General features: G+C 41.9%; 3 protein-coding genes across 7 annotated transcripts; all 3 read right to left on the bottom strand.

The window, feature by feature from the left end:
• Positions 1-1,710: 1,710 nt before the first annotated feature.
• On the bottom strand, positions 1,711-11,515 carry LOC123510236 (bax inhibitor 1-like). Its single transcript, XM_045265198.1, has 5 exons — positions 11,276-11,515; positions 8,767-9,049; positions 8,251-8,424; positions 7,611-7,781; positions 1,711-6,292 (listed from the first exon to the last, which is right to left on the bottom strand). The coding sequence occupies exons 1-5, from the start codon at positions 11,323-11,325 to the stop codon at positions 6,257-6,259; spliced, it is 714 nt and encodes a 237-aa protein (XP_045121133.1). The 5' UTR covers positions 11,326-11,515; the 3' UTR covers positions 1,711-6,256.
• A 1,389-nt stretch (positions 11,516-12,904) lies between these two features.
• Positions 12,905-18,410, bottom strand: LOC123510184 (uncharacterized PE-PGRS family protein PE_PGRS54-like). Of its 4 annotated transcripts, none has more exons than XM_045265086.1 (2): positions 15,220-18,410; positions 12,905-15,150 (listed from the first exon to the last, which is right to left on the bottom strand). In XM_045265086.1, exons 1-2 carry the CDS (start codon positions 18,272-18,274, stop codon positions 13,799-13,801), a joined length of 4,407 nt encoding a protein of 1,468 aa, XP_045121021.1. In that variant the 5' UTR covers positions 18,275-18,410; the 3' UTR covers positions 12,905-13,798. The 4 variants fall into 4 exon arrangements, with proteins under 4 accessions (XP_045121021.1, XP_045121011.1, XP_045121027.1 ...); XM_045265076.1 differs by having other exon boundaries at positions 12,905-15,876; positions 15,913-18,410; XM_045265092.1 differs by having other exon boundaries at positions 12,905-17,178; positions 17,605-18,410.
• Positions 18,411-19,025: 615 nt separating this feature from the next.
• LOC123510246 lies at positions 19,026-26,080 on the bottom strand. Of its 2 annotated transcripts, none has more exons than XM_045265217.1 (3): positions 26,043-26,080; positions 20,334-20,438; positions 19,026-19,271 (listed from the first exon to the last, which is right to left on the bottom strand). In XM_045265217.1, the coding sequence occupies exons 1-3, from the start codon at positions 26,049-26,051 to the stop codon at positions 19,071-19,073; spliced, it is 315 nt and encodes a 104-aa protein (XP_045121152.1). In that variant the 5' UTR covers positions 26,052-26,080; the 3' UTR covers positions 19,026-19,070. The 2 variants fall into 2 exon arrangements, with proteins under 2 accessions (XP_045121152.1, XP_045121144.1); XM_045265209.1 differs by having other exon boundaries at positions 19,026-19,274; positions 26,043-26,077.
• Between the last annotated feature and the right edge of the window lie 1,260 nt (positions 26,081-27,340).

Genomic DNA, 27,340 nt, shown 5'->3' with positions numbered 1-27,340 from the left:
ACCTTTCATTCATGTATACAAGTTTATCATCTTCATTCAACCACGTGTTCAATCAATTAGGGTTATATAATGTTTTATTTCCATGGAGTTGGCGATTCGAAAGATACTTAATATGATTTTTAGTTCGTTTAGTTATGTTTGATATTGATTACATCTTGCCGGCAACTTTGCACTGTGGCAATCTGGTGCCACTATCAGCAATGCTTGAAAGATTGTTATTTTGTAAGCACTATATATTTTGTAGAGGAGGCATCGCAGGAGGATTCTCGGCCTAGGTCCAGCAGTACATTGTCACTTGAACTAAACAACCCCGCAAGCATGACGAAATCAACCATCAACAGGTCATGGCGGTGGTGCCACGGTTAATTGTGTAAGGACGGAATCTTGAATGGTCACTATACTGCACGGAGACAAAGGACCAGTCTCAGCCTGTATCTGGTGGTGACGACGCGAACGAAAATGGCGGCAATGATAAGCCACAGATATGGATCCTGGTGCTGGTAGCCGCGTTGACAGTGGTGGGTCTGAATTCCTGATCCTGAAATATCTTCACCTTGTGTTGAAACTGTAGGCGCTCTTCAGTCTCTCTCTCTCTCTCTCTCTCTCTCTCTCTCTCTCTCTCTCTCTCTCTTTCTTACACTATCACCAAGAACAGTTATACAATTCTGACGAGCAAAATAAACTAAAATATTGGCCAAAAAAATACTCTGAATGCTGCAGTCACACAGTAGACACCATCTTGTCTTTCACTCTTTTATTTCTACCGTCACCACACATCCCCCACGCACCACACTCACCACGCATCACCACAACACCTTTAAGTATCATTTGTACTCACCACACATCCCAGGAAGAAGTGATGGTGGAGAAATTAAGCAAAATATGAACGTCAACACAAAAGCAAGGATTGCACGCCATTTGTTTCTGATCACTGACCAGCAACCGGTGGGCAGTGACCACTAAGCTGTGGACGACCTCAACATTACTTTGTTTCACCTTTTACCTAACTATTCATTAAATACAAGCATATTATCACAGATACGTGCTTTCTTCAATCAACCACGTGTTCAATCAATTTGTTAAAAATATTGTTTTATTCCCATGGAGGTGGTGGTTTGAAAGGTAATAAATATGCGAGATATGAGTTTTTTCTTATCTCTATATTCTACCGGAATTCTGCACTGTGGCGATCTGGTGCCAGTATCAGCAGTGCTTGAAAGATTGTGTTCTTTTATAAGTACAACAAGAGGAAACGCAAGACGATCGGGTTCTCGTGACTTCCTCTCTCTCTCTCTCTCTCTCTTTGAGCGATTTATTCCTTATTTCCTCGATTTTCCTCTTATTTCAATACACTTATCCTATTTTCTCCATACGGACTAAGACCACATTGGATACTTTTCTTCAGTTTCGTTTTCCTAAAGGGCCTAGACCAATGCCCCTCAAACATTTAAGTCACACGCCACATGGTTACTAAACGGTGGCGACGTAAATATCCAATAGCCTCCACTGCCGCTGATCAACCAGCTACCACTTAAACAATGAACATTTCCTTTGAATACTTCCACTTGCTGAAATCAATGTGGACAGCATCTAGATAAAGGTCTAAGAATACAGTTGTTTGTTACTTAATTACCACGAATCCCTAAAACACGCTTAAAAAAAAAAAATCGAAAAAATGCTCATAGGATCTTAACAGAATGACACTCAGAATTGAAAAAGTACTTTATTAGTAATGGTGACATCAACTGACATCCAGAAAATCAAGATACAATAATATTTCTTTTTCATTCTCTTTTCGCGATTATGGACGCCTTCAAAACACCTGTATACGACAAACCCACGCATCACTTTACACATACTGCCTCCCTCACAAACCTACTCACTTCCCCTCTTAGACAAACGTTATCAAGTCCCTGGCTGGTACATGAGCAAACGGGGTAAAAAGTACAATGCTCCTTCACAGACAATAAGGGAGAAATTTATTATAATTCATGGTTATGGTGATGAGTATCTGTGACCGTCAGTTTGTGATGCGTTTGGTTTGTCATTACCCTGTCTCTCATTACCCTGACCGTCAGTTTGTGATGCGTTTGGTTTGTCATTACCCTGTCTCTCATTACCCTGTCTCTACTGAGCTGCCAACCTAGAGAACAAGGGCCTATATTCTTCCACATTTCAAAATCTCAGGATATTTTCACAGGCCACAGAGGATGTTCGTCATGTTTTCAATGCTTTTTCTCATCAACAGTGCAGAATCTTGGTTAAACTAGCGCAAATCATAGATATGGCTTTGAAAACTTTAATAACGTCCACTACAGCCCATTAAAAATTGTTGATTTAGATGCTGAGATGTTTGAGAACAGAGACCAATGTGTTTTACTCGCTAACAATGGCATTTTGATCCTCACATCTCCAATTAGTCTGGGATTAATCATATACCTTCTGTAAGAATGACCTTCAATACCAGTGATGATGAATGAATAACTTTGGGAAGGTCATAAGTTAGCGACAGTGTACAGCTGGCCTAAGTAGTTGCCTCATGCTCTACTGTTTTGCTGACTTTTGTGACACTATTTCTTGAGACAACTGTATATCATACTCCAAAGCCTTCATTTGAATTTCTCATTCCCAGCTACAAAAGTGAGGCATGTTTTTGATGAATTGTGAAAGTTGCCACATATCACACCAGCCAGTTGCATACTTATACACATTCCATTGGAACTCTTATTAAGCCTCAATGCACAGAGAAACAAAACATAAGCAAGCATACTGCATAGCTCAGGTTCACTTTTGACACTCTCTCAACATATCGGCTAGTAGTTTCATCAAGCAAATTATACACAGCTAATGATAAATATATAACAGCAGTGATAAGTAATAGATAGGCAACAGGACAAGGACTGTGAAGGCAACACCCACACATTCTATACATGGCATCTGCAACTGGCATATCATGTCATTGGTAACTATTCCTATCTGCTCATGGGTCAAGGTCCTGTTTCCTCCACAACCTGGATGCCTCAGTGAAATATTCAGCACAACCTGGGACAATTCCATAGTCTGAGATGTAAGTGTGCCAAACATAACCAATCCTCAGTCTGACGGCTTTCCATCAAAGCAGCAAACACAACAACGCCTGTATCGTCTTCATGCTTTGCAGATAACCTACCAAACTTTCAGAATTGTTTAGTTTTGCCGTCAATGAAATTAATAAAAGTGCTAAACCAATGAAATCACACAGCACAGTGGCTGGAAAATAGGGAAGCAATAATGCAAGGGAAACTATTTTGATGCATGTGAATACATTCATAGGAGTCTTTGGTTAATACAAGGTTATCATGTAAAATGTAGGTCTGTGATCTTTTGAAAAATGTAAGTTCCCAGGAGGGCTTGGTTACCAATAGATACACAGCAGCAGACTATGAAAGTGAACCTCAGCCTGCAAGTCATATGGCTCACAGCAGCACTTCAGAGTTCCTGCGTGGCCATGAACAGGTTACATGGGTGTTGGGGCTTGCCCACTCAATACCTGGCACAGCATCACCATGACTACCTGTCCTGAGGGAAGGTTAAAACGTCCAAACACTGCTCTGTGACAATCAAACTGAAAGTGGTCATTTTAGTGAATCACATGTGCTGAATGCAAAGTTACCAAGCTTCATCTTTCCACTGTTTTATTCTTTTCCAAACTCATAAGACAGATAATCACAAAAGTGCTGTCAGGTGTTTAATATAAAGTTATCCCCATAAAAAGAAAAAAAATAATGTCCTTCTGACAAATAGGAAATGTAAATATGACTATACACTTTGAATAGAAAGAAATGATACATTAATCTGGTTATACAAACATCATTCCCCACTAAAATCAAGCCTCCATGTACAATATAGCCAGTTCGTAGGTAACCTCTGCTTATTAAACACTATGCTACTGGGACAATGTACAACAGCTGATACCAAAACACACAGTTCTGTGCATCTTACAAAGTAACTATATTTTATTATTTTGGCAGTGACAATGGATACATGTAAACCCAAAGCAAATACTGAAATCCAAGTAAACTTTCCACTATTGCCAGTAAATGGATACATTAGCTCAGAGCAAGAGGGAAACATATCAAACTTGATGTATCCTAAGAGTGCTTGAAAACCAAATGTATCGCTGAGTCTTCTTACTCTCTCTCTTGTAGTGGAAGGCACCAAGAGGAAATTCCTGAGGCTCATTACTTCACGAGATGCAAGTTTACTCCTATGTGAGGAATGTGTGGCTTTGTGTGTGTGGATCTTCTCACACACACACACAAGCTGACTCATTACCATCAGTGTTAGATCACCTACCTCTGGCTTGCAAAAATATTAACTAGGGTGTAATTGCATTTATATTTCTGGTCTCACATTATTAAAAGTACCAAAATAAAAACTCTCTGGTATGAATTTGTAGGTGTAACTCAATACTGTAACTACTTAGTCAACCATCCTCTTGTTTTCTGATGTTAAGATTTTTCAAAAACACTTACACTCATGTTCTTTGCCCTTGGGAAAATGCTTTTATCAGTATTCTTAAAGCGGTGACGCACTAGCACTTTCCATCAATTTTTTTAGTCAATTTGCTGAAGACTGTCAACTTTTGTCGACCTTCATTGTCACACACATTTGTCAACTGTAAATAAACATGTCTGCCCCTTCACCCCCAGCAAGCCGTTGCCATTCTGCCGTTGTTATTTTTTACCTCTAAAGGCCCTTCCACACACAGGTCAAATGCACGGCTAGCACTCTGCTTTGCCCATAATTCTCTCGCTTTGAAACAGTCTTACCAGATCAAACAGTCCAATTAAGGCAGGCAGTAGGCACAGGCAGGCGAACATATGACTTGGGCCAGATGCCGGGCAGAGGGCAGAGTTCAGTCACAGTTGTGTGGGCTAAACTTTTTCACTACTGTCGGTACAGACATGATCTCACTCCATCTACTCTACAATTGATAGATACCCACAGAGGGCTTGGTGTTAACTTGTAACATTGTGTGTCTGGATACATGGTCCCTAGTCAGGCGCCCATCCAGTGCCTTAACAATAAAGGGCATTTTGATGGTTTCCCCGTGGTTTCTTTGTCTATGATATCATCTGCACTCATGATTGCCACCCATACCACAAAATTGGTAAAACTGACTGCCTGCCATGCATTTGCCCCTTGTGTGGAAGGCCCTTAATGTTATCTATGAAACTCTGCAGACAGCTTTGTCCACTGATAAACAACAGAACTGCTCATCTTTGCCAATTACTACTTGGAAGTTCTGCCCTGGAGCATCACAGTCCTAGAGAAATGTAAACAAACTGAGCCACTTTTCACACATGGCTAGGGCAAAAAAAATGTACATACAAATATATATAAATCAACTTAAGATTCTCTTAAGTTGGAATTATAACATCAACCCAATTAACAAGAAAATAAATTTTATCATAAAAGTATTGATTAAAAGCCATAGATCTTAATTTCACTAAAAATTGACACTAGAGAAAAACGGTGCATTTCATCTAATTCAAGATGACAGAAGAGTTGACAGAACAGTAAAAAATACAATGGAAATCGTTGACAACAACAGAAAAAGTGCTAGTGTGACGCTGCCTTTAGTGAATTTATAGAAAGGATGGACATGATATTCTGCTCTAGGAATAAGACTTGTAGAAAAATTATCCTCTTCAGAGATTTTATTTTTTCAGATGAATACCCCACTGAAAACTGCACTAGAATACCAGTGAATGTTCCCAGCCTAGTACCTTCACCTCAGTACTTTGTGACTCTTGCAGCTCACACCACAAGAACAAGACTCCAACCCATGAATCTTAAAACAACTGAAACTATACAAGCTCCTTTTTCTCCAGTAATAGAAGAAAACTCAAGCCTTCACCTTTGGAAACAATAAATTAGGAGATACTAAAGAAAATCAACAAGGAAAGCAGGTGTAGGGTAGCTCTTGCTGGTGGTACAAATGTGGTGTAAATGAACAACAGTACACCAACATGTTAAAAACTGCAGAAAAGGTAAAACATAACTTGTGTCTTAACAGGAGAGGACCCAAACTGTCAAATTTTCAGTGTTCACCAGCAGGTATAATTCAGGAGATGGCCAGCATCATCTTGCAGTAATCTGGCTATCTAGTGAATCTGGCAACTGCAATTTGAGTTTGGGTCCTTTCCTATTGTCCCTTGTCAGCCAAAATGCTTAACCCTAGAGTTCACTACGACTAGCTGTCTTCATTCCATTAGTCCCTCCTCCGTTTTTTGTTGCTCTGGGCCTCCTGCAACACAGAACAAAGCAATTCATAAGATAGTAAGAAAGGAAAGCCATCGGGAGGGAAGGGGGAGGAAGAGGAAGCAACAGAAGAAAGTAATCATAAAGGAAGAGATCATAAGGGTAGGAAAGGAAGGAAAGGAAGAAAAGGAAGGAAATGGTTGTGAAGAAAGGAATGGGAATGAAGAGAAATGAAGAGGAGGAAGAGGAGGGAAGGGAAGGAAGGAATAGAGGAACTTATTGTGGTTTTCAAGAAAGGTTGAGAGAGAGAGAGAGAGAGAGAGAGAGAGAGAGAGAGAGAGAGAGAGAGAGAGAGAGAGAGAGAGAGAGAGCACCTATATGAAGTGTACTTGGTGTGTATATACAACTCAAACAGTGAGACACGCCAAATCAAATGAAGCAAAGTTATGAGTATTATAACTTTATAGTCTCACAAACAGGTGATAAATAAATGTGTGTATGAATGATGTGGTGCTTTGCTTGTACTACTCTTTGGGATTGTTGATCTGGTATATTAAAGACAGACAGGGAAGTAATAGAAAGATAGAGAGAACAAAACACACCCACACCCACACCCACACACACACACACACACAAACAGAAACATACTCATAAAAAGAGAGCTTTACTGACTCATACAAGAAAGTTATAAAATACACAATATCTATCCTTGGGTCAAACTTAATCTTAATCATAATGCTCCTGAAATACTACACACACACACACACACACACACACACACACACACACACACACACAGGCTCGCTCATTTTGGCAACAAGCGCTTTCCTTCCCAGAGGCTAAGGCTGAAGTGGGTGGGTGGCAGGCGGGCAGGCAGCCAGGTGGTAATGATGCCAAGAAACACACCAAGACTACACCTTCCCCCTCACACCTCTCCCAATGTAGGCCTCAACACACACCCTCAACACACACCTACTTGTTATCCTTGCCTGTCTTCACAATATACCATTCTAACTCATATTCTTTAGCCTTTCAGTAGTTAATTATCAAAAAGGGATAAAATTTTTGTTCTTTAATATTCCAATTTTTTCCCATTCAAGGTATACTTTCTGATTTAGATTGTCACTTTTTATAACATCTACTTTGCCTTCACAACATACCATTCAGTCTTTAACACATATTATTTAGTCTTTCCCTTGTCAGTAAAGAACGCAACCACTTCAACATAATAAGACTACATAAGTGATAAATTCTTGAGGGTTCATAAAGGAAGAAACAGAAAACACTTCAACTCAAAAACCCGACTACATAAGTGATAATTTCTTAAGGGTTAGTGAAGGAAGACAGACAGGACAACACCTCACCTTGTCAGTAAGGATGATGAGCAGGCGCTTGAACACACCCACAAAGTCAATGAAGAGCTCCACACTGTGCATGACGTAATCTTTGTCCCCACGGCGCGCTTTCTCTGTGATGTTCTGGGTGTCAAAGACGATGAACCCACACATCACCAGCAGGCCCAGGTACAGGTTCACCTACAGGAGGATACACATATGCACTGAAGATGGTGTATAGTTCTCAATAACCACTCTTACAAATATATATACATACAGAAGATACAGTATAGTTTTCTACATCTTTCTTTCTTGCTCTCTCTCTCACACAAAAAACATACATGAACTTCAGGAGAGCAAAAATAAATCTGGTATCACTACAAACTTGACTCACTGCTACACATGCCTAAACGGGAAAACAAGCAAGCATACACACACATACACCAAGCATACACACACACACACACACACACACACACACACACACACACACACACACACACAGCGTTCATACACACACAGCAAGCATTCACACACACAAATGCAGATGAAATACAAGGAAGCACCTCCGACACACCTCCGTTATAACATCAAGTCCCACAATCTCCTGTGCATATTCAGCAGAACAATTTCATTAATAAATATGTACCGTCATTATCATTACACATACCTGGAAGATGAGCCTCGATCCGAAGAAGATGTTGAGCATGGAGAGCCAGAAGAGGGTAGAGAGGGCAGAGAAGAGAGTGCCGCCAAGGTAAAGATAGTGGCCGCGTGGAGCATACAGGGCCGAGAGGGAGAAGCAGGCGAACACAACACTGGTCCCAAGAAGAGCCTGCATGATCTGTGGGGGAATAATGGAATGCTTAGTGGAGAAACTGTAACCTCTTTATCTATCTATATACTAGTGAGAGGATATTTATAAGCTCTCATGGAATGTTTAGTGGAGAAACTGTGATCTCTTTATCTATCTATATATCAATGAGAGAAGGTTTATAAGCTCTCATGGAATGCTTAGAAGAGAAACTGTGATCTCTTTATCATCTAGCAATATAAAGGGCCATTGAGACAAACCCACATACTCATACACACTTCATTCTCACTCTTTGCCTGTCATTCCCTGGTGGAAAGGGATAATATGAAGATTTCTATGGTAAATTAAAACTGAAAAGTTACAATCACATACCAGTGTGGGGTTGACAATCATGGCCAGGTCAAGCAGAGGGCCAAGGTTGCAGCCAGTGAAGAAAGCAAAGGAGCCAAGAAGGGAGATACGCTGCAGCTGGTTCTTGCCATCATAGGGAGTCATCATGAGCCACAAGAGGGAGCCGAGCGCACTCAGTCCCGTCAGCAGCCCAGCCCCTACCAGTGTACTGTACATGTGGGCATACCCGCCAGCTGCCGCAGCAATGGAGGCCAGAGTGAAGGTGGCGTACACATTCTTAAGGTGCTGCCTCACTGGTGGCTCCCTGTCAGGTGATGGAAAGACTTAGGGGAGGCTTTCTCATTGACACCAAGCACAAAGTCAATGAACAGTAATCCTATTCAATATGACAAAAAGCTTCTCATATTTTAAATTTTTTTTTTTATTTCTTCCTTTTCATAGTTAACCCTTCAACTACCACCTGATACACCTTTCCCTAATTGCCAATCCCTCTGAAATATCTATACTTGTTCTGTAGCCTCATCCTACCTCTGAAGAGGGAAGAAATTGTTATATGTGTTTTTATCATAGGTAATTTTCTTGTAGGTGGTTATAAAGACTTCACACATGGCTTTTGGTGTTGCTAATTGTCTCATGTCACAGTGAAAGGATTATGTGAAGTATTTCTGACTGCTACTTGTACCTAAAGCCTTCCTATTACCATGCAATTGCAATATAAAAGACACCTTAACTCCATAACCATTACTCTTTTATTTCTTCCTCTCCTAAAGATAGCCAAACCATACAAGACTAATACATGACATGAAGTCTTCCCATTACAAACCCCAATAATAAAAGTTTCTCAAATTCTTAACCACTACTCAATATCTCCCTCTTAAAGATCATCATATTCATGACCATTACTTGTATCTAGAACCTTCACATTGATAACTCTTATGTGATACCAATGCATGGCTAGTACCTGAGCCCATGAAAACATTGCCTAAGTGTGGCCTTATCTTATCACCGCAGGTCAGACATTACATACACTATTCTAGCAATGAGGCAGCTCCAGTATCATGATACAGGTGCTTTGTCAGTTCATCTTATCTTGCTGGGACCTGAAATTTGGGACTATCTACTCCACTCAGCAAACAATCACACTACGGAAATTCAAATATGAATGCAGTTCATCTATACATACTATTACCAATGGTCATACTAACAATAAAAATACATACAAGGTGATATAGAGCATCAAAGAATACACTAGGTAAAATAAGACAAGAAAATTTTCCTACTACTAAAATGTATCTTGTCATCATTATAGAGCAGAGTTGGTGACCTGAAACTGTCTAAAATGTTACATACAAGGTGATATAGAGCATCAAAGAATACACTAGGTAAAATAAGACAAGAAAATTTTCCTACTACTAAAATGTATCTTGTCATCATTATAGAGCAGAGTTGGTGACCTGAAACTGTCTAAAATGTTACTATGGCCAATAAAACATGTTATTTATTTTTTTCTTTTTTTATGTAACGGGAAAACTGACTAAGGACAACATAAAAAAAAAGAGGCCTACTTAGTTGCCAGTCCCCTTGCTGGTCCAAAAGAGTTAGCCAAAATAAAGAGATAAGTGTCTTGAAATCTTCCTCTTATATGAAGTCAAGTCATAGGAAGTTGGAAATACAGAAGCAGGCAGGGAGTTCTAGAGTTTACCATTACTGCCATAAGACATCACAGGCCACAAAATATTCACTGGCAAAATATGAAAGATAAATAAAAAATCTTTCAACCACTAAAAATTTGCCCTGTCATCATTATGGGACAGCTTTCATGACCAGACTACATGAGAAATATTAGGTAAGGTTAAGTCTCCAGCTATATTAGTCCACCTGAAGCAGATTAAAGCTAATTCTACAACTAGACTTTTCCTATAATTTATCTACAGCCTTTACTGAGACATTTTAGCTTTTTAAATACTTCCATGACTCAGAATATATGATTAAACACCTCAATTCTCTCCATTTTCTAGCAACTATGCAGATCATTTATACCAGAGCTCTGAGAGTTAACAATAAAGTGGTAAATAGGTGAGTTAGGTTAGAATTTATTAATAGGAATCTCATGCGGAAAAGATACAAGCAGCCAGTGTGTATAAATGTCATGTTAATAAAATAATGTATGAAATTGTGTATATGAGAGAGAGAGAGAGAGAGAGAGAGAGAGAGAGAGAGAGAGAGAGAGAGAGAGAGAGAGAGAGAGAGGATAGCTAACACGAATATTTCCCCACCCTAATGAAGTGAAAGGTTTGACATAACAGGTCACAATTCATTGCGTACGTTATGCGGAACACAATCAATAGCACTAGTGTTTCGTACGGTAATGTAAGAACACTTCAGAGGTGCGTATGACAGTGTGTGAGTGAAAATAGTAAATATAAAGATTCCTTATAACACTAGGTTTGCCAGGACACTTGTACAGATTAGACACATGCAGTAGTTCTAGTGTATACAGGTCACAATGGCTGATCACACACACACTTACAGGTTTTCGGTGAGCCCACGTGTAAATCTCTGTAAATTAATTCCTTCCATGGCTGAGAAGTCGTTGCGGGGAGACCGATTATCTTCCTCTCTATCTGTCTGTCACTAGCAAATGGCGACCTTCCTCTATTCTGTCCACAAGGTTTCTCTTATCTCTGTCTCTCTTTCTTCAGTTATGTTGAGTTGATATTTTCACTCCAAATAATCACTGGAATAACCAAAGTCTAAAAAGGAAGTGATAAAAAGTCCCAGTGCTCAGTTATAGATAAGGGTCAGGATGTGCTAATACTTGCATCAGATAGTGTTATGTTATATCCTCTCTGTATCAACCCACACATTATTGATACCTAACCGTAAATCTCACACCACAAACCATATTCATCCGATATACGTTCATTTCTAGGGATTCAAGCTCGTAATTCGATTTCATATAGGTGAAATTACTAAAATAAAAATGAAGAAAGGAGACGGGAAGTCATTCTGCAGTGAATTGAACACATTTTTGTGAGTCATCTACACTACGTGGCTCAATGAAAGCGGGAAGTTCGAAGGCGTGTTGACGGCTAGAATTTACCAGAATCTTCTAGCACAAAACAGAAAAAAAAGATTGCAGCATGTAATAATGAGTTAAAAGGGAACTAGAAAAAAAAAGATAAGATGAAAAAAAGATCCTTGATTAGCATAAGTGAATAAACAAGTAGATACATAAATAAAATAAAATAAATAAACAGAAGGAATTATCACGTAATTGAATAGCTGCCAAGCGTGTCAACTTGTCAACAGGCCGTAGGCTGATGTATGGCGGCACAACACAGACCAAGGAATATCAAAGTTCTAGAATCCTTGGTACAGACCCACTTCCCTGGGTGAGACTGGACTCGTGTGTGCGTATGGGCCGGCCACTCCTTTTCCTCCCAGGCTTCCCAGGCACAGAAAACACTGTTATTCCTCCTTTGCCTTTATTTGCCCACAAGTTCTAGGCACAGGTACACCTTGTAGTGGCGAAAGACGAGGAGGTAGTGCGAGCTAGGACTACAAGGATACTGGAATACCTAACCTAACCTAACCTTACTGGGCTGACTGCCTAGCCCCGTGCAGTTACCTCACCAGTCACCACCTCACCTCCAAATACACACGCACACACATACACGAACCTGAATTCAACGCCTGAACCACACGCTCATTACACACACACACACACACACACACACACACCGCGTAGTATGGTGGTTATCACGCTGGACTCACAATCGAGAGGGTCCGGGTTCGAGTCCTGGAAAGCAGCGAGGCAAATGGGCAAGCCTCTTAATGTGTAGCCCCTGTTCACCAAGCAGTAAATAGGTACGGGATGTAACTCGAGGGGTTGTGGCCTCGCTTTCCCGGTGTGTGGAGTGTGTTGTGGTTTCAGTCCTACCCGAAGATCGGTCTATGAGCTCTGGGCTCGCTCCGTAATGGGGAAAACTGGCTGGGTGACCAGCAGACGACCGTGGTGATGAACACACACACACACACACACACACACACACACACACACACACACAAACCCGAATCCAACTTCCAAACCGCACGGTCGTAAGTTCGTAACAATACAGTATATGCCAGAGATTCCTTGGAAAAATAATACAAAGGATTTCAAAACAAGATCTTTATTTTCATATCAAAATATTATATGTACAAGACAAATGTTTCTTGACCACTAGTGATTAATGCAGCTACTTGGCACTCGAAACAAAATTATACAAAGAAAAAAAAAAAATATATATACCTAAAAAAATTATAATACAAAAAATTTACGGTGAGCCAGAATTCCCTAACCATCACCTCGCACCCCCCCTTCCATGTTGGCGACGGATATGAAATTCTGCTTCAGGAATCGCAGGAGTGATATGTATTGCATCGCGTCCTGCCACGTTTGTCAGCCTCTGCAGGATGTCGAGCGGGATGGGACCAGTGGTGTGTGTGTTCCCTTGCCTGGCCTGCAGAATCCGAAGACGAGCGCGTTCTATTTGCTCTTGCTGCTTCTTGACGTCCACCTTCCGCAGTGGCTTAGTGACGGCTGGGTTGGCTGTTACAGTGACTCTAGGTTGCGCTGTTACAATGGGTGTATGATGTGTTGTTACAATGGGTGTATGGTGTGTTGTTACAATGGGCGTAGGGCGTGCTGTAATAATGGGTGTAGGGTGTGCTGTTACTCTGGCTCTATGGTGTCCTGGTGCTCTGGTTCTAGGGCGTGCAGTGCCTCGGGATCTACCGTCATGGTTAATGGTTAGCTTTGAGGTAACAAAGCTACCTCCAACACCACCAGCACTACCTCCACCAACACCACCAACACTACCGCCAACATGACCACCAGCACTACCGCCAACAAGACCACCAGTACCACCACCAAGATTACCAGCAATACCACCACTCCCACGACCACCACCACGACCACGAACACCACCACGCCCGCGACCACGACCACGACCGCGACCTCGACCACGCTTCAATCCACTTCCAACTACAAGTGTACTTACGTCACTGCCTAATCGTCCACCACTGCCTGTAGCCAAAACATTTTGCTGTCCACCGGTACTGCCTCTGACAAAACTACTCCTGATCCACCAGTAGTGCTTGTGGACACAACACCTTGCACTGCACTACCACTGCCGGAAAAAACACCTCCCGATCCACTACCCCTGCCAGACACAAAACCACCTCCTGATCCACCGGTACTGCTGGAGGCGAAGCTACCTCCTGATCCACTAGAGATAGAGCTTCCTGATCCTCCACCGCTACTAGACACAAAACCACCTCCTGATCCACCAGCATTGCCTGTGGCTAAGGCACCTTGCAATCCACCGGCACTGCCAGACACAAAACCACCTGCTAATCCACCAGTACTGCCAGACACAAGACCACCTGCTGATCCACTATCCCTTCCAGAAGCAAAGCCACCTCCTGATCCACCAGCATTGCCTGTGGCTAAGACACCTTGCAATCCACCAGCACTGCCAGACACAAAACCACCTGCTGATCCACCAGTATTTCCAGACACAAAACCACCTGCTGATCCACCAGTATTGCCAGATACAAAACCACCTGCTGATCCACGGGTACTACCAGATACAAAACCCCCTGATCCACCAGTACTGCTGGAGGCAAAATCACCTCTTGATCCCCCAGACACAAAACCACCTGCTGATCTACCAGTACTGCCAGACACAAAACCACTTGATCCACCGGTACTGCCGGACACAAGACCACTTCCTGATCCACCATTGACAAAACCACCTCCTGATCCACCAGCATTGCCAGAAACAAGACCACCTGCTGATCCACTAGTACTGCCAGATACTAAACCACCTGCTGATCCACCACCTCGGCCTGATACAAAACCACCTCCTGATCCACCAGACACAAAACCACCTCCTGATCCACCAGACACAAGACCACCTGATCCACCAGACACAAAACCACCTCCTGATCCACCAGACACAAGACCACCTGCTGATCCATCGAAACCACCTTTAGCTAAGGCATTTTCCGACACACCAGCCCCACCTCTGACAAAACCACCTTGTGATCCACGGCCACCAGCTCGTGATCCACCGGTAATCGATGCAAGTAAAGCATTTTCCAATGTTGCACCACTATTAGACACAAAATCTGATCCACCACCCCTGCTAGACACAAAACCACCTCCTAATCCACCACTTGATCCACTAGAAATCGAACCACCTGATCCACCACCCCTACCAGAGACAAAACCACCACCTGATCCACCAGAGATAGAACCACCTGATCCACCACCCCTGCCTGACACAAAACCACCTCCTGATCCACCACCCCTGCCAGATACAGAACCACCACTTGATCCACTAGAAATAGAACCACCTGATCCACCACCCCTGCCAGAGACAAAACCACCTCCCGATCCACCACCCCTGCCAGAGACAAAACCACCTGATCCACCAGCATTGCCTGTGGCTAAGGCACCTTGCAATCCACCGGCACTACCAGACACAAGACCACTTGATCCACCGGTACTGCTGGAAACAAAACCACTTCCTGATCCACCAGAGGTACGATCACCTCCTGATCCACCGGCAAAGCCAGACACAAAACCACCTGCTGATCCACCAGTATTACCAGACACTAAACCACCTGCTGATCCACCACCCCTGCCTGACTCAAAACCACCTCCTGATCCACCAGACACAAGACCACCTGATCCACCAGACACAAAACCACCTGATCCACCAGACGCAACACCACCTGCTGATCCAACGACACTACCACTGGCTAAGACATTTCCCGATACACCAGCCCCACTTCTGACAAAACCACCTTGTGATCCACGGCCACCAGCTCGTGATATACCAGGAACATTTTGTAATCCATCGATAATCGATGCAAGCAAGGCATTTTCTAATGTTGCATCACTATTTGACACAAAACCTGATCCACCACCCCTGCCTGACACAAAACCTCTTGATCCACCACGCCTGCCTGACGCAAGACCTCTAGATCCATCACGCCTGCCAGAAACAAAACCACTTCCTGATCCACCATCTCTGCCTGACACAAAACCACCACCTGATCCACCAGAGATAGAACCACCTGATCCACCACCCCTGCCTGACACAAAACTACCACCTGATCCACCAGAATTAGAACCACCTGATCCACCGCCTCTGCCTGACACAAAACCACCTCCTGATCCACCAGATATAGAACCACCTGATCCACCACTCCTGCCTGACACAAAACCACCTCCTGATCCACCAGTACTACCAGACACCAAACCACTTCCTAATCCACCAGAGACAAAATTGCCTCCCGATAAACCAGCATTGCCGGAGACGAAGCTACCTCGTGATCCACCAGAGATAGAAGCAACTCCTGATCCACCTCCACTGCTAGCTACAAAGCCACCTCCTGATCCACCAGCACTACCCGTGGTTAAGGCAGTTTGCAATCCACCGGCACTGCCAGACACAAAACCACCGTTTGATCCACCACCACTACTTCTGACAAAACCACCTGCTGATCCACTAGTACTACCAGACACAAAACCACCTCCTGATCCACCAGTACTGCCAGAAACAAAACCACTTGATCCACCGGTACTGCCAGACACAAAACCACTTGATCCACCAGTACTGCCAGACACAAAACCACTTGATCCACCAGTACTGCCAGACACAAAACCACTTGATCCACCAGTACTACCAGAAACAAAACTACCTGCTGATCCACCGGTACTGCCAGACAAAAGACCACCTGCTGATCCACGGGTACTACCAGAAGCAAAACCCCCTGATCCACGGGTACTGCCAGACACAAAACCACCACCTGATCCACCAGTACTGCCAGACACAAAACCACCTGATGATCCACCAGCATTGCCAGACACAAAACCACCTCCTGATCCACCACCATTGCCTCTGACAAAACCACCTGCTGGTCCACCAGTTCTGCCCGTTGCTAAGGCATCTTGCAGTCCACTGCCAGACACAAAACCACCTGCTGATCCACCAGCATTACCAGACACAAAACTACCTCCTGATCCACCAGTACTGCCAGACACAAAACCACCTGCTGATCCACCAGCATTGCCAGACACAAAACCACCACCTAATCCACCAGCATTGCCAGACACAAAACCACCACCTGATCCACCAGTACTGCCAGACACAAAACCACCACCTAATCCACCAGCATTGCCAGACACAAAACCACCACCTAATCCACCAGCATTGCCAGACACAAAACCACCACCTGATCCACCAGTACTGCCAGACACAAAACCACCTGCTGATCCACCAGCATTACCAGACACAAAACCACCACCTGATCCACCAGTACTGCCAGACACAAAACCACCTGTTGATCCACCAGTACTGCCAGACACAAAACCACCTCTTGATCCACCAGTACTGCCAGACACAAAACCACCTCCTGATCCACCAGCATTGCCAGACACAAAACCACCTCTTGATCCACCAGTACTGTCTCTTACAAAACCACCTCCTGAGCCACCAGCATTGCCAGACACAAAACCACCACCTGATCCACCAGTACTGCCAGAGACAAAACTACCTCCTGATCCACCAGCATTACTAGACACAAAACCACCTCCTGATCCACCAGCATTACTAGACACAAAACCACCTCCTGATCCACCAGCATTGCCAGACACAAAACCACCTGTTGATCCACCAGTACTACCAGACACAAAACCACCTCTTGATCCACCAGTACTGTCTCTTACAAATCCACCTCCTGATCCTCCAGTTCTGCCCGTGGCTAAGGCATCTTGCAGTCCACTACCAGACACAAAACCACCTCCTGATCCACCAGTACTGTCTCTTACAAAACCACCTGCTGATCCACCAGCATTGCCAGACACAAAACCACTTCCTGATCCACCAGACGCAAAATTATTTCCTAATCCACCAGAGACAAAATCACTTCTTGATCCACCAGCACTGCCTCTAACAAAATCACTTCCTGATCCACCAGACACAAAACCATTTCCACCATTACTACCAGATGCAAAACCACCTCCGCCGAGATTTCCAGATACAACACCTGATCCTCTTCCACTTCCTGGACCAAATCCACCTGATCCGCTAGTATGGCCAGTAGTAATGCCATTTCCCAATCCAGTGCCGCTTGCCGCAACAGAACCAGCTTGTGATCCACCGGCATTGCCCGTAATGGAACCAATTCCTGTTGCCGTGGCAGAACCACCTCCTAGCACACCTGCATTCCTGGTAGCGGCGCCACTCTCCACAGTGGCAGTGCCTGCAGATCCAAAGCCGTGCTGTGGCACTGCCTGTGCGGCAGTCCTTAGGTCCTTGACGGTGAAGCCACTGGAGCCGGCGTCCTGACTCACCACAAATGTGCCTGCTTCTCCCGCGGTGCCGATTCTTTGTGAGAAGCTTCTTGAGGTACGATTCGCTCTGGTAGAGATTTCTTCAGCATTATTTGATGACTTTGGTATCTCACTCATCTGAGAATTCGCTCCAAGACTTGCCTCAAATACATCGGTTTGAGTGCCGTCAACAGTTGATCCAGAATTCCCGCAGCTCCTTCAACATCAGCAGTTCCTGCTACGTTGGCTCCAGAACCGGAGGTAGATGACACTCCAAAGTCAGGACCGGAATTTTCTTCTGTTACAGCACCAGACGCTGTACTTTCTGATGTTGCACCGCTAGAGGCTGTATTTTCGGTTGCTTCAGCACCAGACGCTGTACTTTCTGTTGTTGCAGCACCAGAGGCTGTATTTTCTGTTGTTGTAGCACCAGAGGCTGTATTTTCTGTTGCTACAGCACCAGAGGCTGTATTTTCTGTTGTTGTAGCACCAGAGGCTGTATTTTCTGTTGCTACAGCACCAGATGTTGTACTTTCTGTTGTTGCAACACCAGAGGCTTTACTTTCTGTTGTTGCAGCACCAGACGGCGAACTTTCCGCTGCTGTAGCACCAGACCCAGGTGTAATTGGCACTCCAAAGCCAGAGGAAGAATCTGCTGCTCCCCCAGCACCAGAGCCTGGAGCCTCTGCTGCGCTGCTGCTCGATACAACACTCTCTATTACAGAACTTATTACATCAGAGAAGAACTCAGAAGTTTGAGATGCTTCAGTAGCCGTCCCAGAGCCTCCCGATCCCACATTACCTGACCCAGGAGTCAGTGGCACTCCAGAAACAGAAGTGGAACTTTCCGTAACTCCAGTATCCAGCACAGCACCGAGTCTCTTACTAATGGATCCAGAGTTCCCTGGTTCTCCAGCACTGATACTGGATCCCTCTACTCTTCCTTCTTCTGTTCTGATTTCATTTCCAGATTCAATTTGTGGATCTGCTGAAGGCTTGTGATTGAGTTCCACTGTGGAACTACCCCTTGGTGGCGGGATTCATGAGGAAGGACATCATTGTAACTTCCTTCAGTAGAATTACTTCCTGGAGTTTCTGAGGTGTTAAGCTGGCTTCCAGTGTCCATAATTTTGTCCTGCTGCAACATAATAAAATGATCCGTTTGATTGATAGATTTATGATATAGTGAATTTTATCAATTATGATAGTAGTAGTAGTAGTAGTAGTAGTAGTAGTAGTAGTAGTAGTAGTAGTAGTAGTAGTAGTAGTAGTAGTAGTAGTAGTAGTAGTAGTAGTAGTAGTAGTAGTAGTAGTAGTGTTGTAGTTGTAGTTGTTGTAGTTGTTGTTGTAGCAGCAGTACTACGAGTAGTTGGTAAAAGTTGTTATATTTTGGTTTTAAATTTTCTAGTCACAGGAAGATACGTACAAGAGACAAGCTTTATTGAAAAGGCTTCGTACAGTGTCAAGTCCTCAAGGAAAATAGCGAAAGAATGCAACCAAATGATTGGTAGTGATGATACTTATGATACTACAGCCGCTGCAAGCTAGGGTGATCCAGTGATGCATTGATGCTCATTGCTCCTTTATTCCTTTCGTCCCGCGCGTCAAGCCGTCAACTAATTGGTGCATTCAAAAGTTCTTTCGCTGCTTCCCTAAATTTTGTATAACTTTTATTAGTTTTGTTCGGACTCTCACAAACATAAGGTACGTTTCGGTTCAGGAGGTTAAGAAAAGAATGTGCCATTAGCCATAAGGTTACATTATAAGTTTCAAAGTATGAGCCATTCAGAAAGTGTGGTAAAAAAAAAAAAAAGTAACATTTACAAAACATGTCCACTTTACTCTGCGCGCGCCACACCGACGCGGCGCCACCAAAGGTCTAGCGAGAACTGGATATATCTTGACTACAGAACACTTGGCGAAGGAAGGACTTCTGAATGCACCACTCAATTACTCGTGTAAATTTGGTGAAGACTAGTAGTAGTAGTAGTAGTAGTAGTAGTAGTAGTAGTAGTAGTAGTAGTAGTAGTAGTAGTAGTAGTAGTAGTAATTTTCAGTATAACACAAGTATCTATTCAACAACAGGAAAAGACAGTGGTGTAATAATGGTGACAACGATTGACTGATGGGTTTATGGCAGTGTACTACATAGAATTCACCACTTTTCGGTATAAAACAACAAAATATTCCACATTACCTGGTGCCCATCCTGAGGGAGAACTGTCGCAGCAGCTGCCGCGCCACACGCCAGGCTGGCCAGCACACACGTCACCCACGCCACACCGGCCGCCCTCCGCGATATCTGCAGAGGAATGTTTCATAAGCACATTGAAACTATATTATGAGACACTTCCACACCTTTTCTCTACTACACAAGTTTCTTAGAGTTTCTTTTTTATTAACAGGAGAAATAATCTTGTACTTATCAATATCAACGCTTTGAAAATACATGTGATGAGAGAGCAAAGCGTTTCAGAGTATAAGAAACACCATGAAAAGAGGGAAAAGATGAAACAGTGGAATTGGATAAAGCAAATTACTTAAAAATCAGAACAGAGGGGAAGCACTAATGATGTGTACTCCACGGCAAGGAGAGAGCGGGGCCAGGCACAGGGCAGGGTGTCATGACCAGCACGAGTCACAGGGCAGCCCAAGGTGAGCCACCGACCAGGGTAGTGTTCAGCTGAGGGCCACGGGTGACGCTTGCTATTGTTATCCTACTTTGTGTGTGTGTGTGTGTGTGTGTGTGTGTGTGTGTGTGTGTGTCCATCAGCTTGTTTCCGGTTGTGGTGATTTGTTTTTCTTGTGTCATAGAGTTGTTTAGATTGTTGTTTTTGTTATTGTTGTTGTTGTATTAGTATCAGTATAGTAGTATCGGTATTATTATTATTATTATTATTATTATTATTATTATTATTATCATTATTATTATTATTATCATTAGTAGTAGTAGTAGTAGTAGTAGTAGTAGTAGTAGTAGTAGTAGTAGTAGTAGTAGTAGTAGTAGTAGTAGTAGTAGTAGTAGTAGTAGTAGTAGTAGTAGTGGTGGTAGTGGTGATATAAATAGCAATACCAACATTAGCAGCATCACATAACACGTGAACTGTCCAAAGAAACAACCAATCTATCTACGTGTACCTTTGCCATTTTGATTTATAACTTTTTCCCCCAGTAATGAAAGCACTTTTTTTCCCTCACGTTCCCCGAAGGTGGTGGGCGAACCTGTCAGACCAGATAGGCGAGGCTGCGTGTGACCAGACCAAGTACAAACCATGCAGGAAACTGAAGGAATATTATCTTGATCGGTTTGTGTTTTAATCATTCTCCTTGTCACTCCTGAGAAAGGCGGAAATGGATGTTATAGGTAAAATAAGGTACTTAATTTCAAACAAATTCTGTTGTTTTCCTTCCGACCCGTGTGGAGTGAAGGGAAGGCAGGTCCCGAGTGAGTGACATACATGTACGAGTAGTGTTACTTTCATCGAGTTCCCGGCAAAAATACGCTAAAAAAGAATAATTGACGTTCACTTCTGTTTGTCTTACCAAAATTAGAAGCGATGAAAAATAATAGAATAAAGAATCAAGTCCCATAATTGCATTTTCTTATTCCCCTTCCTTGTTTCTATTAGTATGAACTATTGACACAATTTTAAAGCAGAACACATTGTTGGTAGAAAATTTGTTGGAATGGTTCAAAAGGAAGTTGACAGAATGGATGAAGAAATATAAATGATAAACAAATATTGGCAACGATTGAAAAAAACAAAAACAAAAAAGATTATGCATTTATATTATTGATAGAAAGCTTGAAAAAAAAGAAAAACACAATAGTTAACGAACAGACAAAAGATTATCACACCTCTACGAATAAAGGCATTATTTTCACTTTATCACTTTAAAAGAAAAATAAAACAATGGTTAACGGAAAACACATTAAAAGAATAAATTAGCAGACAAGAATTTGCAACTACAAGATTAAGCGCATTATCACCCATCATACTCAACTTCGTAACTTCGATCTCACAGTTTATAATTCATACAGTAGGCTAGGTACATTCTTACACTGCCAATCATATTTCCGGTAACCCTCTACAACTTTTATTAGACCAGTTTTTATTCTAGTCTCTTGTATGCATACTTCTGCACTACCTGATCTCAGTGTTAGCAAAAAATCACAGTTGATGTCAATAACGCACGAGAACTATATAGCACTTCCTTCTCACTCAAATCAGGATGAGAAAACAAGCCTAAAACCTACCACCAGAAATATTTTAGTGCTTGACTGTCCATTTATCAATTATCTATGTATACTAAACACTATCACCACGCCCAAAACACCACCACAACAATGGAAAGTATATTCAGATAGACAAACAGACAGGCAAGCACGCAGGCAGACAGACAGACCGTTACATGGCGAGCGAGTAGGACCCCAGGCTCTCAAGGTTACCAGGACATGACCTATACTCGCTTACTATATGAGTACAACACAAGAAGGCAGTGGAGGAAGAAGTGAAGTTGTGTTCCGCGTGCCAGCAAGGTTGTTAGGCTGTTCACAATACAATGAAGTACAGAGGAATTTGCTGCTTCATCCCGGCCATTCGACGTAGAAATTAGGAAGACCAAATAAGTAATATGTTGACATTTGAAAAAAGTTAATATTAAAGGAAATGAAAGACAGATTAACTATTATTCTATTATGATGTTCTGAAAAATATACGAGAGGGGGGGATGATGAGGAGACACAGGGAAGGGAGAGGGAGAGGGAGGGATAGCGTCAGGCAAAGAATCATGACTTGCTTTCACTTTCCTCGCTACAAGAACTAGTTGGCTTTGATACTAGAGTGTTTCTTCCAGCCCCTCCCTGATCTCTCTCTCTCTCTCTCTCTCTCTCTCTCTTGTCCATACGTGTTTTTGTATACATTTCTCAATCTTCCCTTAATCTTTCTATACATATACCTATTTCAGTATTGCCTCTCCATTCATCTGTCTTTCTGCTTCTCTAACATTACTACCACGCCTATCACACCGAAAACAACACTAACGCCACTGCCTTTCATTGCTACCCACTCTCCCACACACCCATGCGACCTCAATACGCGAATACCCACAAATGAAAAATCCAGTATATTGCAAAAAGTCACTGCGTATTATCTGACCAACTGTGTGCTACAAACGCGTCACGAAGGAGTTTTTTGGGGTTTTGTTTATTTCCCCCCGTAAAAGCGCTTGTTTGATATGCTGCTGCACGTGTGAGTGACTCAAAGGATTAGGAAAGGTCCTCTTCGTGGTGAACCCCGCTGCAAAATTGCCTAGTCTACAAATTAATGCGTTTCCATGTACTTTTACCTTCTAAGCAAGTTTTGTTTAGGGGGGTGTTAAAGTATATTGAAGTCTTAATGTCCGAGAAGCGAGACAGAATAATTTCCGCAACAGATCAGTGTAATGGGTATTTCAAGACTGCAAAGTATAAGACGGTATTTTTCCTCAGTATTAAGTAAAGTAGACTGACTTAGGGAGGTGTTAAAGTATATTGAAGTCTTAATGTCCGAGAAGCGAGACAGAATCATTTCCGCAACAGATCAGTGTAATGGTTTCAAGACTTCAAAGTATAAAACGGTATTTTTCCTCAGTATTAAGTAAAGTAGACTGACAGACACTAATGGAGCTCTCATTTCTTCTTCAATTTACTTTTTTTTACCTCACTTCTTTTATGCGAGTGTAAATTTAAAGTATTCCCACTCACATTCACTCGCAGGCAATGATTTAGAGCAATGCTAATGTTCCTCTTATGATTTCCTGTGTTCCTCAAGGCCTGTGGAGTGACTTGCCTTTCTTTTTTTTTTTTTTTTTCAGATATCAGGTTGAGAGAGAGAGAGAGAGAGAGAGAGAGAGAGAGAGAGAGAGAGAGAGAGAGAGAGAGTAACAAAAATAAGGCTGCAGCAAGGCATTAATCATGTCAAACCCGCTTGACACACGAATAAGAAAAATAAATTAATAAATAAATAAATACCTATCGCTTTTTCTTTCCCTTTCATTTAACCAAGAGAGAGTACCCTGGTTTTTTAATGTTTCCCTCTCCCTTTAAAAAAAAAAAAAAAAAAACTGACAAAACGAGAAAAAGAGAAAAAGTAGATATAAATAAGGCAGGTATCGCATAAAACTTCGTACCTCTTTTTCTCCTCAACCGTACAATTGCCGCGACAAATCATGCCACAAATTTCACTTAAACTTTACAAAGCATGACAATAATTTTCCCGAATGATTATACCCACTCTAATTTGAATAGCTGATACTTTAAACACTACTAATAAAGTACGGGTGGGCAAATTCTTATAGGGCTGCATACTATATTAACCCAAAATCATTAATATCTAAAATACAAAATTAAAGGCTTCTAAAGAAAAGCCATTCTCACACGCATATGCACACTTGAGAGAAAATTAAATGCTCACAACACTATTTGGCGTTGTTTATCAATTTCTTCTTTCAAATTTCCTAACATTTGTTGGGCCGTATGAATTCCTTTTCGCGGACCGTAGTTTGCCCACATTTAGGTTAAAGTAATCTTATGACTGAAGATACAGATAATATTGACTGGTAACAGAGATAATAAGGATGATCAATTGACTGATTTTCTACATCGATAGTGGAGGACAGGTAATTAATGAGTGTGACAGGAGAGGGATACAGGTAATGTAACTAATTAGACTACAAGGTATGATAGTGAAGTGTTGAAGAATATATAGGCTATGCTCGTGTGTGTGTGTGTGTGTGTGTGTGTGTGTGTGTGTCGCCACTGAGTTACTTTCATGTTTTTTTTTTTTTTTTTATCCGTTTTTTTCGCGTAATGGAATCCAGTTAAACATTCTCCATTCATGTTTTTGTATGAAGTACGTATACATATTCTTAATTCCTTTAATTTTAGAAGCTTATTCTTTCTTGCCCGTGCATTACATCGCATCCAACATTATTTATTCTTATTATTTATCCTTTTCTTAAAGGGACCAGCATCAATATTGGTAAAAATTAGTGTTCACGAGTTGGGAACTAGAGATCTTTCAAATGGCGCAAGGGATGTGACGTAAACAAAATCCTCAGGGTCAGTCTTGCATATACCCAGAAGTAACGGGCTCTTGCATTGTTGATAAAGTTTCATTTAAAATAAAGCCAAAGAGAAATTTTAACCAGTTGTCATATATAGGAATAGATAAATGTAACAAACTCATTAATCAGTCAATGGAAGCTTTAGAAATATTTACGATAGGTGGAGATAAGTACGTATGTTTTCCACAGTTTTTACACCTTACCATTTGCTCTTATTTCATTAACGCGTAAACAAAAGCCATCAGAAAAGAATGATTTTAGACAACACAAATACACTTTTCAACAGAGTAATGAACCTTCTTTACTTATAACACCAACACCACGAACTTTCCAACAGAAGAAACACAAACTTGAACTCACTCTTTAAAAACAGAACACGGGAATTTAACTGCTGCGACTGTTAAGCGCTTGGCCGACCGCGGGTGTGACAAACATGTTACATCAGGTTTATGCAGTCCTCGCTCCTCAAGTCAGTACTAGAGGCGATTTTTGTGAATATTACGTGCATTTCTAGCGAGTTGAAAACTGTAGTGATGATATATGGTGTTCTGGGAAATAGAAACATGGTATTATCCTCATTCTTCTTTTCTTCCTCCTTTTCGTTACCGTTCAAGGTAGTATATCAGTATTACAAGTATTTCTACCAACCTGTGAGCTTCAGTGGTGCACTCTGCTGTGGACTGATATATGATGCTGTTATCTGTGTAAGGGGTGTGCGCCTGAAGTAACGGGATGTATAAGAGCATTGAGAGGTTTCCGTGTTGTGACCGCGAGACAAGACAGCAAGCACAGCACCTACCTTGCGCATGGTGGCGGCGGAGAGAATGAGCGTAAAAACAAGAGGAACAGCTTTATATACGTATAAGAGAGAGAGAGAGAGAGAGAGAGAGAGAGAGAGAGAGAGAGAGAGAGAGAGAGAGAGAGAGGTGTACGTTCTTACCACCTCCCGCCCTCCGTCTCTCACCTCACTTTGTTCTGCTTCCTATTCCTCATTTTCCTTTTCCTTCTTCGTGTGGTGATTGTATAAGCGTGTGTACATTTTCTACTTTTTCTCTCACTCTCTCTTTCACTTGTCTCTTATTTCTCTTCGTTATCTGTATTACTTCAATCATTTCATCAGTTTTTTTTTTTTTCCTTTGGTCAAGTTTTATCAATTTTCTCTTTTTTACTCTTCCCTTCCTCCTCTTTCTCTTACCTCTACGTAAATTGTATCTTGTTGCCATGGCACAAAATATAAATTAATTGATAAATGAATAAAATAATAATAACAACAACAATAATAGCAATAATGATAATAATAACAATAATAATAATAATAACAACAACAGTAAAAATAATAATAATAATAAATCAGTCAACTTTTTTCTTCTTCATTTTTCTTCTCATTCCCTTCTCATTAGTGTAGCCTACTTATTTTTGTCTCCTATATACTTCTCTTCCTCCTCCTCCTCCTCCTACCACCTCCTGCTTCTCCTTCGCTTCCTTATCGTTCAAGGTAGTAGGCTAGCGGTCACATTTATAAATTAGACTTACTAATGTACGCAAACATCGGCGTCAGTTGTCAACAAAAATACATCCTGTGAAACAAGTTTTTTTTTTCTGGATTCATAATTGATACTGGAAGCTGGAGTGTCAATGTGTTTGTCTATATTTTTTGGTTGTATGTCTGCCTATTTATCTATCGTTATATCTTTCTTTATGGCAGTCTGTGTCTATCTATCTATTTATCTTTATCTGTTTATCTGTCTGTCTGGCTGTCCGTCTACGTATTTATATATCTATCTACAGTTATACTAAAGGCTTGAAGGTTCTTGCCATATCTGCAGGCCATGTATTCAAAAGGCGTCTTAGCTCGAATGCGTTCAAGAGTCAGTGTAATTACTTAGCCACTTTCTTATATTCCTTACGTCAAGAATGTGGTTTTGGGCACCGCGCGACCTTGGCCGTCTTCTCAAACCGCTTTCTTTCCTCTCTTAAAGAAAAATAGATAGGTTTTTTTACACTTTTTATTTTTCTTTCTTTGTATTTATAGTTTTTTTCTTAAGTGTTAAAGTCTGGCTAAAGATAAAAGTAATAGTAGTAGTGGTATAGTAATGG

Source organism: Portunus trituberculatus, chromosome 3, assembly GCF_017591435.1.
Source record: "Portunus trituberculatus isolate SZX2019 chromosome 3, ASM1759143v1, whole genome shotgun sequence".
Taxonomy (NCBI): Eukaryota; Metazoa; Arthropoda; class Malacostraca; order Decapoda; family Portunidae; genus Portunus; species Portunus trituberculatus.
Note: the sequence above shows the minus strand (reverse complement) of the source record. Positions and strands in the feature narration are given on the sequence as shown.

What these genes read in the sequence shown, in the direction of transcription:
- LOC123510236 (XM_045265198.1), bottom strand. Translation starts at nt 11,325, where the DNA reads ATGGAAGGAATTAATTTACAGAGATTTACACGTGGGCTCACCGAAAAC. An exon ending in TGATTGTCAACCCCACACTG is followed by an intron (nt 8,425 to 8,766) that starts GTATGTGATTGT and finishes ATTCCCCCACAG; the next exon opens with ATCATGCAGGCTCTTCTTGG. An exon ending in TCATCATCCTTACTGACAAG is followed by an intron (nt 6,293 to 7,610) that starts GTGAGGTGTTGT and finishes TCTGTGTTGCAG; the next exon opens with GAGGCCCAGAGCAACAAAAA.
- LOC123510246 (XM_045265209.1), bottom strand. An exon ending in TCCCTCAGGATGGGCACCAG is followed by an intron (nt 19,275 to 20,333) that starts GTAATGTGGAAT and finishes ATTATGTTGCAG; the next exon opens with CAGGACAAAATTATGGACAC.
- LOC123510184 (XM_045265067.1), bottom strand. Translation starts at nt 18,274, where the DNA reads ATGAGTGAGATACCAAAGTCATCAAATAATGCTGAAGAAATCTCTACC.